Raw genomic sequence first — 20939 nt, forward strand, 5'->3', positions numbered from 1 at the left:
CAGTCAAAACTAGAGGCTCTGACGGCCAGGGTCACCGAGGCAGAGGAACGCGTTAGCGAATTGGAGGATGGGTTAGTAGAAGAAAAAACGAAAATAGAAGCTGGTCTTAAAAAAATCCACGCCCACGAATGTAGATTACGGGAGATTACTGACTCTATGAAACGATCCAATGTCAGAATCATCGGCATCCCTGAAGGGGTGGAGAAAAACAGAGGTCTAGAAGAGATATTTGAACAAATTGTAGCTGAAAACTTCCCTAATCTAGCAAGGGAAACAAGCATTCGTGTCCAAGAGGCAGAGAGGACCCCATCCAAGCTCAACCAGGACAAACCTACGCCACGGCATGTCATAGTGCAATTCGCAAATATTAGATCCAAGGATACAGTATTGAAAGCGGCCAGGGCAAAGAAATTTCTCACGTACCAAGGCAAAGGTATCAGGATTACGTCAGACCTGTCTACAGAGACCTGGAATGAGAGAAAGGCTTGGGGGGGCATTTTTAAAGCTCTTTCAGAGAAAAACATGCAGCCAAGGATCCTTTATCCAGCAAAGCTGTCATTCAGAATTGATGGAGAAATAAAGACGTTCCAAAATCGCCAATCATTAACCAATTTCGTAACCACGAAACCAGCCCTACAGGAGATATTAAGGGGGGCTCTATAAAGGTAAAAAGGCCCCAAGAGTGATACAGAGCAGCAAGTCACAACCGATACAAAGACTTTAAAGAGAAATGGCATCATTAAAATCATATCTGTCAATAATCTCTATCAATCTAAATGGCTTAAACTCTCCCATAAAACGCCACAGGGTTGCAGATTGGATAAAAAGACATGACCCATCCATTTGCTGTCTACAAGAGACTCATTTTGAACCCAAAGATGCATTCAGACTTAGAGTAAGGGGATGGAGTACCATCTTCCACGCAAATGGACCTCAAAAGAAAGCTGGAGTAGCAATTCTCATATCAGATAGACTGGATTTTAAACTAGAGGCCATAGAGAGAGATACAGAAGGGCACTATATTATTCTTAAAGGAAGTATTCAACAAGTGGATATGACAATTATTAATATATATGCCCCCAACAGGGGAGCAGCAAGATACACAAGCCAACTCTTAACCAAAATAAAGAGACATATAGATAAGAACACAGTAATAGTAGGGGACCTCAACACCCCACTATCAGAAATAGACAGAACACCCTGGCAAAAACTAAGCAAAGAATCAAAGGCTTTGAATGCCATACTCGACGAGTTGGACCTCATAGATATATATAGAACACTACACCCCAGAACCAAAGAATACTCATTCTATTCAAATGCCCATGGAACATTCTCAAGAATAGATCATGCTCTGGGACACAAAACAGGTCTCAGCCAATACCAAAAGATTGAAATTATCCCCTGCATATTCTCAGACCACAACGCTCTGAAATTGGAACTCAACCACAAGGAAAAACCTGGAAGAAACTCAAACACTTGGAGGCTAAGAACCATCCTGCTCAAGAATGACTCGATAAACCAGGAAATCAAAAAACAAATTAAACAATTTATGGAGACCAACGAGAATGAATACACAACGGTCCAAAACCTATGGGATACTGCAAAGGCAGTCCTAAGGGGGAAATACATAGCCATCCAAGCCTCACTCAAAAGAATAGAAAAATCTAAAATGCAGTTTCTATATTCTCACCTCAAGAAACTGGAACAGCAACAGAGGGACAGGCCTAACCCACTGACAAGGAAGGAGTTGACCAAGATTAGAGCAGAAATCAATGAATTAGAGACCAGAACCACAGTAGAGCAGATCAACAGGACTAGAAGCTGGTTCTTTGAGAGAATCCATAAAATTGATAGACCACTGGCAAAACTTGTCCAAAAACAAAGAGAAAGGACTGAGATTATTAAAATTATGACTGAAAAGGGAGAGGTCACGACCAGCACCATTGAAATTGCAAGGATTATTAGAAACTTTTATCAACAGCTATATGCCAAAAAACTAAACAATCTGGAAGAGATGGAGGCCTTCCTGGAAACCTATAAACTACCAAGACTGAAACAGGAAGAAATAGATTTCTTAAATAGGCCAATTAACTATGAAGAAATTGAGTCAGTGATAAACAACCTTCCAAATAATAAAACTCCAGGCCCAGACGGTTTTCCTGGGGAATTCTACCAAACATTCAAAGAAGAAATAATACCTATTCTCCTAAAGCTATTTCAAAAAATAGAAACAGAAGGAAAGCTACCAAACTCATTCTATGAGGCTAATATTACCTTGATCCCCAAACCAGGCAAAGACCCCCTCAAAAAGGAGAATTACAGACCGATTTCTCTAATGAATATGGATGCCAAAATCCTCAACAAGATCCTTGCTAATAGAATCCAACAGTACATTAAAAGGATTATCCATCATGACCAAGTGGGATTCATACCTGGGATGCAAGCATGGTTCAACACTCGCAAATCAATCAATGTGATACATCATATCAACAAGAAAAGACTCAAGAACCATATGATCCTCTCAATTGATGCAGAAAAAGCATTTGACAAAATACAGCATCCTTTCCTGATTAAAACCCTTCAGAGTGTAGGAATAGAGGGTACATTTCTCAATCTCATAAAAGCCATCTATGAAAAGCCTACTGCAAGCATTATTCTCAATGGGGAAAAGCTGGAAGCCTTTCCCTTAAGATCAGGAACACGACAAGGATGCCCACTCTCGCCACTATTATTCAACATAGTACTAGAAGTCCTTGCAACAGCAATCAGAAGACAAAAAGGGATCAAAGGTATCCAAATCGGCAAAGAAGAAGTCAAACTGTCTCTCTTTGCAGATGACATGATACTCTATATGGAAAACCCAAAGGAATCCACTCCCAAACTATTAGAAGTTATAGAACAATTCAGTAAGGTGGCAGGATACAAAATCAATGCCCAGAAATCAGTTGCATTTCTATACACGAATAACGAGACTGAAGAAAGAGAAATTAGGGAATCCATCCCATTTACAATAACACCAAAAACCATGCGTTACCTTGGAATTAACTTAACCAGAGACGTAAAGGACCTATATGCTAGAAACTATAGATCACTTTTGAAAGATATTGAGGAAGACATAAAAAGATGGAAAAATATTCCATGCTCATGGATTGGAAGAATTAACATAGTTAAAATGTCCATACTACCCAGAGCAATCTACACTTTCAATGCTATCCCGATCAAAATACCGAGGACATTTTTCAAAGAACTGGAACAAATAGTCCTTAAATTTGTATGGAACCAGAAAAGGCCCCGAATCTCCAAGGAACTGTTGAAAAGGAAAAACAAAGCTGGGGGCATCACAATGCCGGATTTCGAGCTGTACTACAAAGCTGTGATCACAAAGACAGCATGGTACTGGCACAAAAACAGACACATCGACCAATGGAACAGAATAGAGAACCCAGAAATGGACCCTCGGCTCTTTGGGCAACTAATCTTTGATAAAGCAGGAAAAAACATCCGGTGGAAAAAAGACAGTCTCTTCAATAAATGGTGCTGGGAAAATTGGACAGCTACATGCAAAAGAATGAAACTTGACCACTCTCTCACACCATACACAAAAATAAACTCCAAATGGATGAAAGACCTCAATGTGAGACAGGAATCCATCAAAATTCTAGAGGAGAACATAGGCAACAACTTCTATGACATCGGCCAGAGCAACCTTTTTCACGACACATCTCCAAAGGCAAGAGAAATAAAAGATAAAATGAACTTATGGGACTTTATCAGGATAAAGAGCTTCTGCACAGCCAAGGAAACAGTCAAAAAAACTAAGAGACAGCCCACGGAATGGGAGAATATATTTGCAAAGGACACCACAGATAAAGGACTGGTATCCAAGATCTACAAAGAACTTCTCAAACTCAATACACGAGAAACAAATAAACAAATCATAAAATGGGCAGAAGATATGAACAGACACTTTTCCAATGAAGACATACAAATGGCTAACAGACACATGAAAAAATGTTCAAAATCATTAGCCATCAGGGAAATTCAAATCAAAACCACACTGAGATACCACCTTACGCCAGTTAGAATGGCAAAGATAGACAAGGCAAGAAACAACAATTGTTGGAGAGGATGTGGAGAAAGGGGATCCCTCCTACATTGTTGGTGGGAATGCAAGTTGGTACAGCCACTCTGGAAAACAGTGTGGAGGTCCCTTAAAAAGTTAAAAATTGAACTACCCTATGACCCAGCCATTGCACTACTGGGTGTTTACCCCAAAGATACAGACGTAGTAAAGAGAAGGGCCATATGCACCCCAATGTTCATAGCTGCATTGTCCACAATAGCCAAATCATGGAAGGAGCCGAGATGCCCTTCAACAGATGACTGGATTAAGAAGCTGTGGTCCATATATACAATGGAATATTACTCAGCTATCAGAAAGAACGAATTCTCAACATTTGCTGCAACATGGACGGCACTGGAGGAGATAATGCTAAGTGAAATAAGTCAAGCAGAGAAAGACAATTATCATATGATTTCTCTCATCTATGGAACATAAGAACTAGGATGATCGGTAGGGGAAGAAAGGGATAAAGAAAAGGGGGGTAATCAGAAGGGGGAATGAAACATGAGAGACTGTGGACTATGAGAAACAAACTGAAGACTTCAGAGGGGAGGGGGTGGGGAAATGGGATAGACTGGTAATGGGTAGTAAGGAGAGCACGTATTGCATGGTGCACTGGGTGTTATACGCAACTAGTGAAGCATTGAACTTTACGTCGGAATCCGGGGATGTACTGTATGGTGATTAATATAATAAAAAAATCATTAAAAATAAAAAAAATTAATAAAAAAATATCTGAGGATACAAAAAAACCATATAATTAACTTTACATAATGATCAAGAACTTCAGCACCTGAAACTATTATTACACTGTATGTTAACTGGAATTTAAATAAAAACTTAAAATCAACAACTTCTGTGATAAACAAAACTTAAGGGTTTGATGGCCTACCTGTAGATCTTTCACATTTGGAAAAGGAATCCCTATTGTTATGACAGCACGGGCATTGTCATCTGAGAAATCCAGACCCTCACTCACTTTACCACGACAAACTGCTACCAAGAGGGCTCCATCTTAAGCAACAAAAAATAAAGACTTTTAAAAAACACACCCCAAATTCCCTGAAACTCCTTATCCTTGTCATTTTGAAAAGATCTAATTAAGTAAGCATAGCAAATTTAAAAGAATCAAAATACAAAATTATGAGATAAACTTTTAAAATGGACACAACATTACATTTCTGTGGTACCAAGCCAATTTATAAACTGTGTATCTCCCAGATAACTCACACAGAAAAGCCGCATCAGAGTATTATTAACTTGCAGATGAACTAAGCAATTGTGAAACTGCAATCACTACTTTTATCTTTAAAAAAGTGAAATTGCAATCACTATTTTTACCACCGGAATATAAAGTTCTCAGAATGATTTAAACAATTCTAGTTTGTACTATATATCATATTGAATCAATATTATATTGGAAAACATTTAAAACATACAAAACACTTTGTATAATCTTATCATACTGACAATATTGACAGTTAAGTTATAGCATCTTTAAGATGATACACTGTTCGGGGCGCCTGGGTGGCACAGCGGTTAGGCGTCTGCCTTCAGCTCAGGGCGTGATCCCGGCGTTATGGGATCGAGCCCCACATCAGGCTCCTCTGCTAGGAGCCTGCTTCTTCCTCTCTCACTCCCCCTGCTTGTGTTCCCTCTCTCGCTGGCTGTCTCTATCTCTGTCAAATAAATAAATAAAATCTTTAAAAAAAAAAAAGATGATACACTGCTCATAAGTTATTACTATTAGCTCTTCCTGTCAAACTTTTTATGGACATTCTCTAAATTTGAAATTGAGACTTCAGCTGTGTTTTGAAAACTCAAATTTACCTTTTGTAATAGAATGTAAGCATAAAGTACATTATTTGCATCAAAATGTAGGGTTCATCTGGCTAGTAAGGAAGACATTTATGCATACTCCATCCACCCTTTCACAAAACCTTTTAGGTAGTGTAAGGAAGACTATATTAAATGTCTTCCTTACCTGAATGTATGCTGTTTCTTCAAGTTGAACTGGCATCTCCAAATGAAAATATTCATAGGAGAACAACTCCAAATAAAAGAATTTCTTCAACTTATTTTCTTTTCATCCAGATTATAAAGTATAATTTTTCTCTTAAGTGCAATTCATTTAAAAAGAAAACAAACAAAATTCTGACAGCACCAACTTCTTACTTTATGATAAAAAATATTTTTTCATTGACTATCAAATAATTTCCATTTACCTTTCTCTCCTTTGTACTTGATTGCATCATAGTACACCTGCAGTAATTCATCAAAATCAGTTTTTTCTCCTCCCTGAGGTTCTACAATGACTGTCTTCACCAACTCTAGATTATCCCATAAACCAGTGTCGAGCCAACGTTCTTTTAACTTTTCTAATAACTGAAAAGGAGAAAGAAAAAAACGAACTTGTTACGTGTCCAAATGAACAAACTTTTCTTGGTTTGTTGAAAGAGAATGTGACAACAATGTGACTATGGAAAACAAATTAACCTTTCTGCATTTTACTTTTTTCATCTATAAAATGAGAAAAACAAGAATATGTCATAGAGTCATTATTGGGTTAAATTCATTAACCAATTTAGATAGCTCTGAATGATGCCTGGCAGATAGTAAGAGCTCCATAAAAGTTAACTGCTACTGCTGCTGTTACCATTTCTATTACTATTAACATTACTGCTGCTGCTACTACGTCTATGATTGCTCTCTTGGGGTTTCAAAAGCAGAAAAAAATGACTTTTGTCAAAGTTGATAAATTTTAAGTTATCTCTTTAAACCTAAAGTGAAATTTCCTTAATATTCTCACCTGAAGATTCTTTACATTTTTTTTTTTTAAAGTAGGCTCCATGCCAAGCATGGAGCCCAGTGCAGGGCTTGAACTCATAACCCTAAGATCAAGACCTAAGCTGAAATCAAGAGTCGACCACTTAACAGACTGAGGCAGCCAGGAACCCCAACTAAAGATTCTTTATTGAAGATTCTTTAAGATCATTTTACCTAGTCCATAGGCAGCAAAGCCATTTAAAAATTTGATCATCACTGATAAACTGAATCAAATAAATATATAAACAGAGACTCAGGTAGCTAACAAGTATTTCTACTTGTTACCCAAGTATACAAGTATAACAAGTATACAAGAACAAGAGAACATTTACAAAAATAACCATGTGCTAGATTATAAAAGGACTTTCAACAAATTTCAAAGAATATCAGATTAACTACATATTCTAACAGCCACGTAACTTTAGATTTAAAAACAACACAAAGTTAGTGGGATAAAAAAAACCCAGCAAACAAACTCGACACTGAAGATTATATTCTTAAAGAACATATGGGTTATAGGTCAATTATATCTCAATAAAACCAGAAAAAACAAAGAACGTACAATTAAAAGAGAAAAAAACACAGTAGAATTCATGAAATTTTTAGATACGAATGGTAAGAAAAGCACCCACAATTCAAAATATGGGCTTCGGTAAAGGCAATAATAGTTAGATATGTACTTATAGTTTAAGATGTATTTATTTTAAAAACATGAAACTGAATGAAGCATTCTTTTTAAGAAGCTAGAAAATCAGATAGTAAATGCGAAGAAAGTGGAAGTTAACAATAAACATGAGAGCTGAAATAAAAAGACAAAAGCCAGTACTAGAGATTATTATGATTTAAATTGACCTGTTTTACCCACTTGTTCTATTCAGAGTTCTATGCAATGTCGACCAGTTATTATAATGTAGGCAAGCAACATGACGTCACCCCAAATTCTCTACAGAACAAGAACTAATTTTTACAAGGTGGTTTATTTCCTCAGAATTTCACCCTTATACATTTTTTTAAATAAAGATTTATTTATTTATTTGAGAGAGAACACATACACGTGGGGGAAGGGAGGGGCAGAGAAAGGAGAGGGAGAGAAGCAGACTCCCTGCTGAGCTCAGAGCCCAACAGGAGCTGATCCCAGGACCCTGAGATGGTGACCTGAGCAGAATCAAGGGTCCCAACTTAACCGACTGAGCCATCCAGGCGCCCCATCACCCTTATCTATTTTCAGAAATAAACTTAATAAGATCATAAGATAAAATTTTTTATCACTGCTATGGTGTAAATGTTTGTGTCCCCTCAAAACTCATGTTGAACTCCTAATAGCCGAAGATGATGGTATTATGAAATGGGCCCTTTGGGAGGTGATTAGGTCATGAGCATGGAGCTTTCAGGAATGAGATGAGTGCTCTTATTAAAGGGATCCCACAGAGCCACCTAGCTCCTTCCACTATATGAGACACAGCCAGAAGACCCTGCCCACCGACCAGGAAGAGGGCTGTCATCCAACCTGATCTTGGGACTTCCAGCCTCCAGCACTGTGAGAAATAAATTTTTGGTGTTTATAAACTACAAAGTCTGTGGTATTTTATTATAGTAGCTGGAACAGATTAAGAAAATCACTAATTGGTAAAATACCTCATTGTATATTATACAATGATCAAGGTACCCTGATTAATAAAAAGAAAAATTCTCTGTAATATCATGTTATTAGGTAAAAAAAAAAAAAAGGCAATCATTAATCTAAAAGTCTTTTTGACTTTGAGTGCCTCAAGGGTTGGCTATTAAAATTTGCTCTTTGAATATGCACTATTTTTTTAAAAATATGCAGTATTTTTGAATCAGTCTCTCATCAGTGCTAGGAAGTATGAAAACCTTGTAACATTATTCAGAGTTACAATGTATATGGGAGAGTCAAACTGAGTCTTCAAGTGAAAAGATAAGACTATTATAAAGTTGATAATGTTCAGTATACTATATTAATCTCTTTAAATTTCTCTACTGAATAAGCAGTTTAGAAGAAGATATAAATATCCTAGGATGTAAAACCAGGTAAAATGTGTCATGAATTTGCATAATTGTTGATACTTAATGCAATTTAATCCAATGATATACTGTTTCATGTCATATGAAAACATAGATAGCATTTCGTCTTTGATTCCTTGATCTTGAGATAATAACTGCCAGTACAATATGTTTTTAACATTTAAAATCTGGACGGACTCTCTCTTTTCTTGAGGAAGATCATTAAGTTGGTCACTCCAAAATATATCCCATAAAATCTATTTAAGAAGGCAAGTTTGAGAAATAACAAAGAAATTGGTTCAATATACATTTACCCCCAAAGAAATTCCCATTATATAGAAGAGAATTCAGAATATCAAAGAGTTGTATATGATTTAGAAAACATCTAACAAAAGTTTAAAATATTTCAAAGCAGTTTTAATATATGCAAAATTTCAAAATTTGTTATAATGAATGAAGAAAAACAGTATCTACTGACTTTTTAGATTTTAAGAACTTCAAAAACTTATGGATAATGAAAATAGCCACAGATTTGTAAATACATCATGAATATTACAATTAAAAAGTAGAATATGTATTATATTTATCACTTTAGGCAACTTTTATGGCAAATACAAAACAAACGGTCATATATTAATAGATCTTTAAAAAAAATTATCTGCAAAATAAGGCCGTTAAAGTTTGATATATCTGAAGGAATTTTTAGCTCTAAAGCTCTTTAATTCTATTAAATTTTTAAAACTGAACTGTTGGGATGCTTGGGTGGATCAGTCAAAGCGTATGCCTTTGGCTGAGGTCATGATCCCGGGGTCTTGGGATCGAGTCCCCCATCGGGCTCCTTGCTCAGTGGGGAGCCTGCTTCTCCCTCTGCCTGCTGTTTCCTCTGCTTGTGCTCTCTCCCTGACAAATAAATCAATAAAATCTTTAAAAAATAAATAAATACAAAACTGAATTGCTAGTATATAATATTTACATATAAGATTATAAGTCATTTAAAGTGTAAATTCATTGGCTTTTATTTGATTCACAAAGTTCTGCAACTATATTTGAACATTTTCATCACTCCATACCCATTAGTAATCACTCCCCATCTTCCCCCTTTCTCCCCTCCCCAGCCCTAGACAACTTCTAATTTACTTTATGTCTCTATGTATTACCCTAATCTGGAACTTACATATAAATGGAATTATACAATATGTGGTCTTTTGTGTCTGACTTCTTTTACTTGGTATAGTTGACTCTTGAAAAATGCAGTAATCCCTATATAGTCAAAAATATGTATGTAACTTTCGGCTCCCCCAAAACTTAACTACTAATAGCCTATTGTTGACCAGAAGCCTTATTGATAACATAAACAAACAGTTGATTAACACATATTTTATATGTTATATGTATTGTACGCTGCATTCTTAGCAATAAGCTAGAGAAAATCATAAGGAGGAGAAAATACACACATGGCACTGTACTGTATTGAAAGCAATCTATTTATAAGTAGATCCACACAATTAAAACCTGTGTTGCTCAAGGGTCAGCTGTATATTGTTTTTGAGGTTCATCCATGTAATAACATGTATCAGCACTTGGTTTTTATGACCAAATAATATTCCACTGCACGAATATACCAAGTTTTATTTATCCATCAATCAATCGAAAGATACTTGGGTTGTTTCTACTTAGGGATATTATGAATAATGCTGCTATGAACATTTATGTACAAGTTTTTGTATAGACATGTTTTCATTTCTCTTGGGTATTATGAGTGTAATTCCTGGGTCATATGGTAGCTCTATGTTTAACCTTTTGAAGAACTGCCTGACTCCTTTCCAAAGCACTTGCACCATTTTATATTTTCACTGCAGTGTATGAGAATTCCAATTCTCCATATACTTACCAACACTTATTAAAAATAGATACAACTGAAAAGCAAATTTTTTTTCCTTTGTCTTCTATCTCTCCATAACCAAAGCCACCACCCCAGTCCAAGCTATTAAAATCTCTCGAAAAACTACTCCAATAATCTCCTAACTGGATTTCCTGTTTCTTACCTACCACTCTTACATCTTTACATTTCAGCCAGAGAATATTTTCAAAACACTAATTTTACCACAACATCCACGCACATCTCCACTTTAAAAATTCAATAAGTGTGCATCAACAAACCCTCCTTACCCTCATGGAAACACTGATTCAACAATACATGGAGCAATTACTTTTGTGAGAAATCTGGAAAACAGTTAAGACTCCTGCCCCTAGATGAGTATGAAACCAGCTGCATAGAAAGTAGGAAAATTCGTGGCACCACTTCCTTAGTCCCTCTCCCCAGCTCAGCATGGTGTGACTCAGGGAAAACTTCCAACTCCTGGCTTTTCCCTGAGGAGGGAAAGAGAAGACTGAAACATACATCCAATGTACAGACTATTTGGGGAGCTACCCAGGAGACTGGTTTCTGTCTTGCCTAAATCTAAGCACTGACAGGAAATGGTGCTGAGATGGGGGCTACTGAGCACAAAGGCTAAGGTTTAGACTAGAATGCATTCACTCACCATAATCTATCCCCCTGGCTCACGTCTTAATTAGGGGGAGAAAACCCCCAACTGCCAATTTCTCCAGGGAAAGGAAACTGCTGGACTGTGTATCCAATGTCACACTTTTTCAGGAAGCTGTCTGAAGCACTGGTGGTTTCTGTGTCACCTGTCTCAGAGCACTGACAAGACCCAGTATACCCTAGATGCCAGGGGGCCACTGAGAACAAAGGACAGTTAAGTCCCTTGGTGCCACTCCAGAAGACTAGCAGTATAGCAGACAAACCTATATAGCTTGGCGGTCTCTAGCCTGAATGGAAAGACAAGAAGAGTGGACTATGTTGTACAACATTCCAGATTGGCACTGCCTGAGGCACTGGTTTCTGTCTTGCCTGAGTTAGAGAGTTGATGGGACCTGACATACTCTAAAAGCCTGGGAGCTGCTGAAAACAAGAGAAAGCTGGATGGCTTATAGTACTCCAGAGAACCTGTAGTACCACAGACAAAAACCAGAGGGAGTAAGTGATTACAAGCTCAAAAAAAAAAAAAAAAAAAAAAAAAAAAGGAAAAGCCCTCTAATTAGGAATTTACACATAGGAGTCTAGAGAAGACACATCCACAGGAAAGGTTTTGGAGGTCCCCAGAATCTGCAGCTACAAAGCCAGTCCATGAAAGACTCTTCCCCCCCCCCCCCACAATATGGGTAGATAAAAAGAAACAAAATAAACTCCAGGAATCAACTATAAAGAAATGGAGGTATATGAATTACCTGACAAAGAATTCAAAATAATCACCATAAAGATATTCAACGAGCTCAGGAAAATGATACATAAGCAAAATGAGAATTTTAAAGAAGATATAAAATATAAAAGAGAACCAAACAGAAAATTTGGAGCTGAAGAAAATAATAAGTAAAATGAAAAATTCACTGAAGAGATTCAACAGCAGACTTAATCAAAATAAAGGATCCATGAACATGAAGACAGGTCATTAAAAATTATCAAGAGAAGTAAAAAGGAAAAAAGAATGAAAAAGAGTGAATAAAGCCTAGGGTATTTATAGGACACCACCAAGCAGACAAGTATATGCATATGGGGCTCCCAGAGGGAGAAAAAAGTGAGAAGGGGGCCCGAAGTTTATTTAAAGAATAGCCAAGGGGCAACTGGGTGGCTCAGTTGATTAAGCATCTGCTTTCAGCTCAGGTCATGATCCCAGGGTCCTGGGATTGAGCCCTGCAGCAGGCTCCTTGCTCAGCTTCTCCCTTTCCCTTTCCCTCTGCCTCTTTCCCTCCACCTGCCCCTTTCTCCCTTTCCCTCTTCCTGCCCCTCCCCCTGCTTATGCTTGCTCTCTCTCTCTCTGTCAAATAAATAAATAAAATCTTTTTTAAATTTTTAAAAAATCAATAAAGGATAGTAAAACACTTCCCAAATCAGGGGTGGAGGTGGAGAACAGACATCCAGCTTCAAGAAGCCAACAGACATCGAATAGGATGAAATCAAAGAAGGTCACACTGAGACACATTATAAACAAATGTGTCAAAAGTCAGACAAAGAATTTCGAAAGCAGCAAAAGCAAAGCAAGAACCCCCATAAAATGACGAGTGAATTTCTCAGCAGAAACCTTGCAGGCCAGTGGAATGTATATCTGAAGTGCTGAAAGAAAAAAAACCTATCAACCAAGAACACGATATTCACTAAAAAATGAAGGTGAGATAAGGACTTCCCTAGAATAAACAAAACTGACGGAGTTCACTGCCTTATAAGAAATGTTAGAGAGAGTCCTTCAAGTTGAAATAAAGGTGCAGACAACAACACAAAACCATAAAAAATGAATTTTCAGTGAATAACTGTTAAAGAGACAAAGATATTATATACTGAAAAAAGTGTCAACTCATGAAGATGTGATTATAAATGTATAAATGCCTAAGAAAAGAGCTCCAAAACATATGAAACAAATACTGACAGAATAGAATTGAAAAATAAAGTTCTACAATTAACAGCAAGAGATTGTAATATTCCAATTCCAATAATGAACAAAACAACCACACAGAAGTTCCATAAAGAAAAAAGAGAATTTGAAAAACACTATCGGGACACCTGGGTGGCTCAGTTGGTTAAGCATCTGACTCTTGAATTCTGCTCAGGTCATGATCTTAGCCTCAAGAGATTGAGCCCCACATTGTGCTCTGTGCTCAGAGGGGAGTCTGCTTGGGATTCTCCCTCCCTCTCCCTCTGCCCCTTCCCACTGCATGCTCTCTCTCCCTAAAATAAATAAATCTTTAAAAAAAAGAAAGAAAAATACTATAAAAGAATTGAGCTAACAGATATATATAGAACACTTAACCCAACAAAATAGAATACACGTTCTTCTCAAGTACACATGGAACATACTCTAGAATAGACCATAGATTAGGCCACAATACACGTCATAATAAATTTTAAAAGGATTGAATGGTTTTTCTGACAACCATAAAATGAAACTAGAAATCAATAACAGAAGGAAAACTGAAAAATACACACATATGTGGAGACTGAATAATACACTCTTAACTAACTACTGGATCAAACTAGAAATCACAAAGGAAATTAGAAAGTATCTTCAGACACATGAAAACAAAAATACAAACATATCAAAACTTATGATACAGCAAAACAGTTCTACAGAAGATATTTATAGGTATAAACACATACATTAAAAAGAGCTCAAATTAATCTTAACTGTACATCTTAAGAAACTAGAAAATAGCAAATTAAACAAAAAACTAGCTTAAGGAAAGAAAAAATAAAGAACAGAGCAAAAATAAACAACATATAGAACAGAAAAAGTAGAGAAATGAAAGTTTGTTCTTTGAAGATCAGCAAAATTGACAAACCTTTGATAGACTGACAAAGGAAAAAAAAGAAGACTCATTGAATGATTAAAACCACAAAAGAAAGTGGAGACATAAAAACCAACTTTACAGAAATAAAAAGGATTATAAGACAATACTATGAACAACTGTATACCACCAAATTGGATAATCTGGATGTAATGAATAAATGTTTAGAAACACATAATCTACAAAAATACATAATTATATATACATACAATATATATATACTATATATATATATATGGATATATAAAATATATAAAAGAATTATAATCAACCCTTCTCACTCCCAAAAAAATGAAGAGGAGAGAACACTTCCTAACTCATTCTAGAAGCTAGCATTACTTTGATACCAAAGGCAAACAAAGATACCAGAAGCAAAGAAAGCTACAGATAAATATCCCTCATAAATCCTGATACAAAAATCCTCAACAAATTTTAGCAAATAAAATTCAGCAACATACTAAAAGTATTATAGAGGTGCCTGGGTGGCTTAATTGGTTAAGTGTCTGCCTTCTGTTCAGGTCATGATCTCTGGGTCCTGGGATCGAGCCCCACATTGGGATCCCTACTCAATGGAAGTCTGCTTCTCCTTCTCTCCACTCTTGCTTTCTCTCTCATTTTTTCTCTCTCTCAGATAAATAGAAATTTAAAAAATTCTTTAAAAAATGAATAAAATAAAAGTATTATAAATCATGACCAATTGGGATTTACCCCTGGAACACAAGGGTTGTTTAACACATAAAAACAATCAATTATATATAATTCACTACACTATAGAATGGAGAAAAAAAAGGTACATGATCTTCTCAACTGAGGTAGAAAAGCATTTGACAAAATTTAACACCTTTTCATGATAAAAACACTCAAACTAGGAAAGGAAGAAAATTTCCTAAACATATTAAAGGTCTTTTATGAAAAACTCACACCTAACATCATACTCAATGGTGAAAACCTTGAAGCTTTCCCCCTAAAATCAGAAACAAGGTAAGGATGCCCAACTTTGCCACTTCAATTAAACAGAGCAATTAGGCAAGAAAAAGAAAGAAAAGGTATCTGAATTGGAAAAAAAAAGAAGTAAAAGTATCCTTATTCACAGATAACATGGTCTTACATCTAGAAAACCCCAAAGAATACACATCAACTACCCCCCCAAAAGCCCTGTTACAGTTAATAAATGAAATGAGCAAAGTTGCATGATATAAAACCAACATGCAAAAGTTGGTTTCATTTCTATACACTAACAATAAACAACCATAAAAGGAAAGGAAGAAAATAATTCCATTCACAATAGTATCAAAAAGAGGATCACTTCAGCAACACAAACATAATAGCATCAAAAAGAATAAAACATTAAAAAATTAAAAAAATAAATTTAGGGATAAATTTAGCCAAAGGGTGAAAGACTTGTATACTGAAAACTGCAAAACACTGCTGAAAGAAATTAAAGAAACAGAAATAAATGAAAAAACATGTCATGTTCATGGACTGGAAGACTTAATATTGTTAACATGACAATACTACAACCAAGATGATTTATATTCAGTGTAATACCTATCAAAATCCTATTTTTAGGGGCGCCTGGGTGGCACAGCGGTTAAGCATCTGCCTTCAGTTCAGGGCATGATCCCGGCGTTATGGGATCGAGCCCCACGTCAGGCTCCTCTGCTGTAAGCCTGCTTCTTCCTCTCCCACTCCCCCTGCTTGTGCTCCCTCTCTCACTGGCTGTCTCTATCTCTGTCAAATAAATAAATAAAATCTTAAAAAAAAAATCCTATTTTTATTTTCCAGAAATAGAAAAACCCATCCTCAAATTCATATGGAATTAGAAGGAGCCTTGGATAGCCAAACAATCTTGAGGGCAAAAAAACATTGGAGGACTCATATTTCCTAATTTCAAAACTTAATACAAAGCGACAGCAATCAAATAGTGTGATACTGGCCTAAGGACAGATATATAAACCAATGGAATAGAAAAGAGAGCCCAGAAATAAGCCCTTGCATTGACTCCCCCCCCCCCNTTGGCCCCCCCCCCCCCAATCAGGATACTAAGACCACTTCAACTGATTTTCAATCAGGATACTAAGACCATTCAAAGGGGAATGGACAGTCTTCTCAACAAATGATGCTGGGAAAACTGGATATCCACATACAAAAAAATGAAGTTAGGACTTGCCTACACCATTTATATGTTAACTCAAAATTACCAAAACCCTAAATGTAAGACCTAAAACTATAAAACTATTAGATGAAAACATAAGGCAAAATTTTCTGATATTGGATTTAACAATGATTTCTTAGATATGACATCAAAAGCATAGTAACAAAAGAAAAATATAGAGGAACTGAACTTCTGTGCATCAAAGGATACCATCAAGAAAGTGAAAAGGTAATCCACGAATAGGAGAAAATATTTGCAACTCATTTATCTGATAAGAGATTAATATCCAGCCAATAAAAAGAACGCCTACAACTCAAAAACAATCCAATTAAAAAGTGGGCAAAGACCTCAAACAGACATTTCTCCAAAGAAGATACACAAAGAATGAATAAGCACATGAAAAGAAGCAGAACTTCACTAATCATCAGGGAAATGCAAATCAGAACTACAATGAGACACCACCTCACATCCATTAGGGTGGCTACTATAAAACAAACCAACAAACACAAAACCTCAGAAAATAGGTGTTGGCAAGGTTGTAGAGAAACTGTTATCTTTGTACACTGCTGGTGGGAATGTAAAGTGGTATAGCCACTGTGCAAAAATTTGGCAGTTCCTCAAAAAGTTTATAAACATAAAATTACCATATGATTCAGCAATTCCACTCCTGAGTATATCACCAAAAGAAGTGAAGGCAAAAACTCAAATGGAGAGTTGTACATCAATATTCATAGCAGCATTATTCACAATTGCCATAAGGTGAAAACAACCCAAACATCCATCAATGGATGAATGGATGAACAAAGTAGTATATACATGCATGGAATATTAAGCCATAAAAAGGAATGAAATTGTGATACATGTTACAATGTAGATAAACCCTGAAAACATGGTAAGTGAAATAAGGCAGATGCAAAAGGACAAGTATATAATGAACCCCCTTTTTTTTTCTTAAGATTTTATTTATTTGAGAGACACAGAGAGCATGAGCAGGGGGAAGAGGCAGAGGAAAAAGATTTCCCTGCTGAGCAGGGATCCTGATGCGGGGCTCAATCCCAGGACCCCAGGATCATGACCTGAGCCCAAGGCAGACGTTAACCAACTGAGCCACCCAGGTGCCCCAATGATTCCATTTTTATGAGATACCCAGAATAGACAAATTCATAGGGAAAGTAAGTAGGATTTGCCAGGGCCTGGGGAGAAAAGAAAATGAAGAGTTATAGTTTAACAGATACAGTTTCTAGATTTGGGATTAAAACATTTTAGAAATAGTAGTGACAGCTGTACATACTGTAAATGTACTTAATGACATGGAATTGTATACTTTAAAAATGGTTAAACAGAAAATTTTATGTTACGTTTTTTACCACCATTTTAAAAACTGAAAAAAATACCCCCCCACACAAATACTATACAGTAGTGTAAATGAATAAATTAGTAACACATGTGTCAACAAGGATAAACATAAAGCTATAGATGAGTTTAAAAAAGCAAATTACTGGGGCTCTTGGGTGGCTCAGTCGGTTGGTTAAGTGTCTGATTCTTGATTTTAGCTCAGGCCATGATCTCAGGGTCATGAGATTGAGCCCCACATCCAGTGCCACGCTTAAGAGGCCGTCTGCTTGAGATTCTCTCTCTCCCTCTCCCCTTTGCCTCCTCCCCCTGCTCACACACACACATTCTCTCTCTCTCTCTAAAATAAATAATAAATAAGAAACAAATTAGATAACAAATGATTTCATTCATATGAAGTTCAAAAACTATATTATTTAAGCATATATTATACACATACATATATATACTATTTAAAAAATGCAAAACTATTATCTCTTAAGATGGATGGATATGATTGTGAAGGAGTTATGTGGGTTCTTCTAATGTAAGAGTAATGTTCTATTTCTTAAGTTGGTGGTGGATATGTCAATGTCAATTTTATTATTTAAGATGTGCCCGTTAGTTTTATACACTTTGCGTGAAGGCAAAGGCCCGGCCAAGTATTATACAGGAAAATGCACTTTACTGAACTCAACTGTAGTATTCTTTTATTAAATGACCCATAAGTTTACAGTTCCTTAAATGCTTTCTGAATCAGCCTAACATCATACTCATTCCCTTATTAATCAAAATAAATTGAATCAACTCTTTGATAGGTTTTCACTTTATATTTACATTGAGTCATGATTTCACCTTTTTGAAAATTAAACTGTAGAGAAAGAAAAGTGAGCAAATTATAAAAACATTTAAATTTTCAAATAAATAAGATTTAAAATGAATAAAATAAAAACCATTTAAAATTTAAAATAAAACTTAAAATGAATAAAAATAAAAACATTTAAGATTTTAAATGAATATTTAAAATTTAAAACGAAATGTAAGATTAGATTTGACAGGGAAGGGGGGAAAAGGTTGACAGATGACCCCGATTATATGATTAGTCCAAATATAGATTGTGGTACCATTCACTCATAATGGCAACACTGGAAAAGCACCAAGATTGGGAGGAAAGATCACAAGTTTGTTGCCTTTGAGACAGTCATATTGATATGTTTATCTGGCAGTTCAATATATGGGTATGTGTGATGTTGTGATTTATAAGAAATATATATTTGGTCTTTATCCCTGTTCCTGGCACATAGCTCCTAAAATCCTTGGAATTTCCTGAGCAATAAGAGCTATAGGGGCATCTTTTATTCCAGTTCCTGAAATAGCTCCAGAGCTGTAAAGGTGAAAAATATTTATTCATAACAAGCCTCTTCAAACACGCCTGAGTATATATTAATTAGATAACTTTTGGACAGCCCCCAGGTAACCTAAGGATGGTGGCTGGTTGCCAAGGGAACCAACCATGTGATTAGAGGGTTGGTACTTTCAGCCTGCACCCCCAACCTCCAGGAAGGGGCTAGAAGTTCAATCAATTGCCAGTAGTGAATCATTTAATCAACCATGCCTATATTAATGAAGCCTGCATGAAAACCCAAAAGGATGGAGTTCAGAGAGCTTCTAGGCTGGTGATTGCATCCACATGCAGAAGGGTGGTATACCCCAATTCCATGGGAACAGATGCTCCTGTGCTTCGGACCCTCCTAGATCTCACCTCATATACCTTTTCATCTGTCTATTCATCTGTACCCTTTATAAGAAACTTGTAAACCTAAGTAAATGTTTCTCTGAGCTCTGTGAACCACTCCAGCAAATTAATCAAACCTGAGGAGGGGGTGGTGGGTACCTTCAATTTACAGCCAGTCAGTCAGAAACACAGGTAAACAACCTGGACCTGAGATTGGTGTCAGAGTGGGGGCAATCTCGTGGGATTAAACCCTTAACCTGTGAGATCTGATGCTCTATCTCTAGGCAGACAGTGTCAGAATTGAGTTAAACTATAGGACAACCACACATCTGGTGTCAGAAGTGAAGGTGTATTGTGGCAAATTACCGAGAAGAGGCACACAAGAAGTTTTTTCTTTAGAGTGTGGTATTTTTAGAGGAGAACCGAATTGAATGCGAAATTGGGAAACCAAGGCAATAGATGTAACTAGAAGAGTGAACACAGATGTGATTGACTAGCAGTACAGTACCGATAAAGAAAAAAGCCCAGCAAGAAAACCTTACTCCCTCCCTATCATATTGCACATCCAATTCGTCAGCAAATCCTGCCAGCACTACTTCCAATCATATCTACACCCCAAACACTGCTACCAGTGGTCCAAGCCACTATCCATCATATGTTATTACAGTAGACTACTACACAGTCACCTTGCTTCTTCCTACACTCTCTACAGTCCATTTTCTACAGAGCAGCCAGTATAATCCTTTAAAAATTAAGCCTAAAGCCTATTCCAATGGCTTCCTATCACATTTAGAATTAAACCTAAATCCTTACGGTGGCATGATTTCACTGCAGCTACTTCCATGGCTTCATCTTACTACTACTCTCACCTCACCCCAACTCCACTTCAGCCACAGTAGCCTTCTTGTTGATCTGACCACTCTCTACTTCAAGGTTCCCTCTGTCTAAACATTCTTCCTCCAGATCAAAACGGTTTGCTTCCTCTCCTTTTAGGCCTTCACTCGATGTCCCTCTGACAGGCCATCCAGAACCATCCAATTAAAATTCTAAACCACTTTTCCCCACTCTCCTAGAAGTCTCTTCTCCCCCTTTTTTGCATTATTTTTCTACATAGCACTTACTATTATCCGTACTAGAACACTCAGGCTACTATATAGAAAATACCACATAATCATTCTGCAATAGGTATGTGGAATCAAATCACCACATTTACATATCAACAATATCTCAATAAAGCTGGAAAAAAATACCACAGACGGGGTTGCTTAAACAAAAATTTATTTCTTGGGTGTCTGCGTGGTTCAGTTTCGGCTCAGGTCATGACCCCAGAGTCCTGGGATTGTGCC

At 36.6% G+C, this 20939-nt stretch overlaps 1 protein-coding gene across 5 annotated transcripts in view; it reads right to left on the reverse strand.

Moving 5' to 3' along the window:
• The window catches only part of BRIP1 (BRCA1 interacting protein C-terminal helicase 1), a 180727-nt gene that overhangs the window by 47786 nt on the left and 112002 nt on the right, over positions 1-20939 (reverse strand). For 4 of the 5 annotated variants that reach the window (XM_034640449.1, XM_002924348.4, XM_034640446.1 and 1 more), the window contains 2 exons: positions 6349-6508; positions 5016-5137 (listed from right to left, as the gene is read on the reverse strand). The exons of the other annotated variant lie outside the window; for it this stretch is intronic. In XM_034640449.1, the coding sequence (XP_034496340.1) occupies positions 5016-5137; positions 6349-6508 (282 nt within the window). The remainder of the gene's footprint in view (positions 1-5015; positions 5138-6348; positions 6509-20939) is intronic. 5 annotated transcript variants of the gene reach the window in all.

This window comes from Ailuropoda melanoleuca, chromosome 13, assembly GCF_002007445.2.
Source record: "Ailuropoda melanoleuca isolate Jingjing chromosome 13, ASM200744v2, whole genome shotgun sequence".
Lineage (NCBI taxonomy): Eukaryota > Metazoa > Chordata > Mammalia > Carnivora > Ursidae > Ailuropoda > Ailuropoda melanoleuca.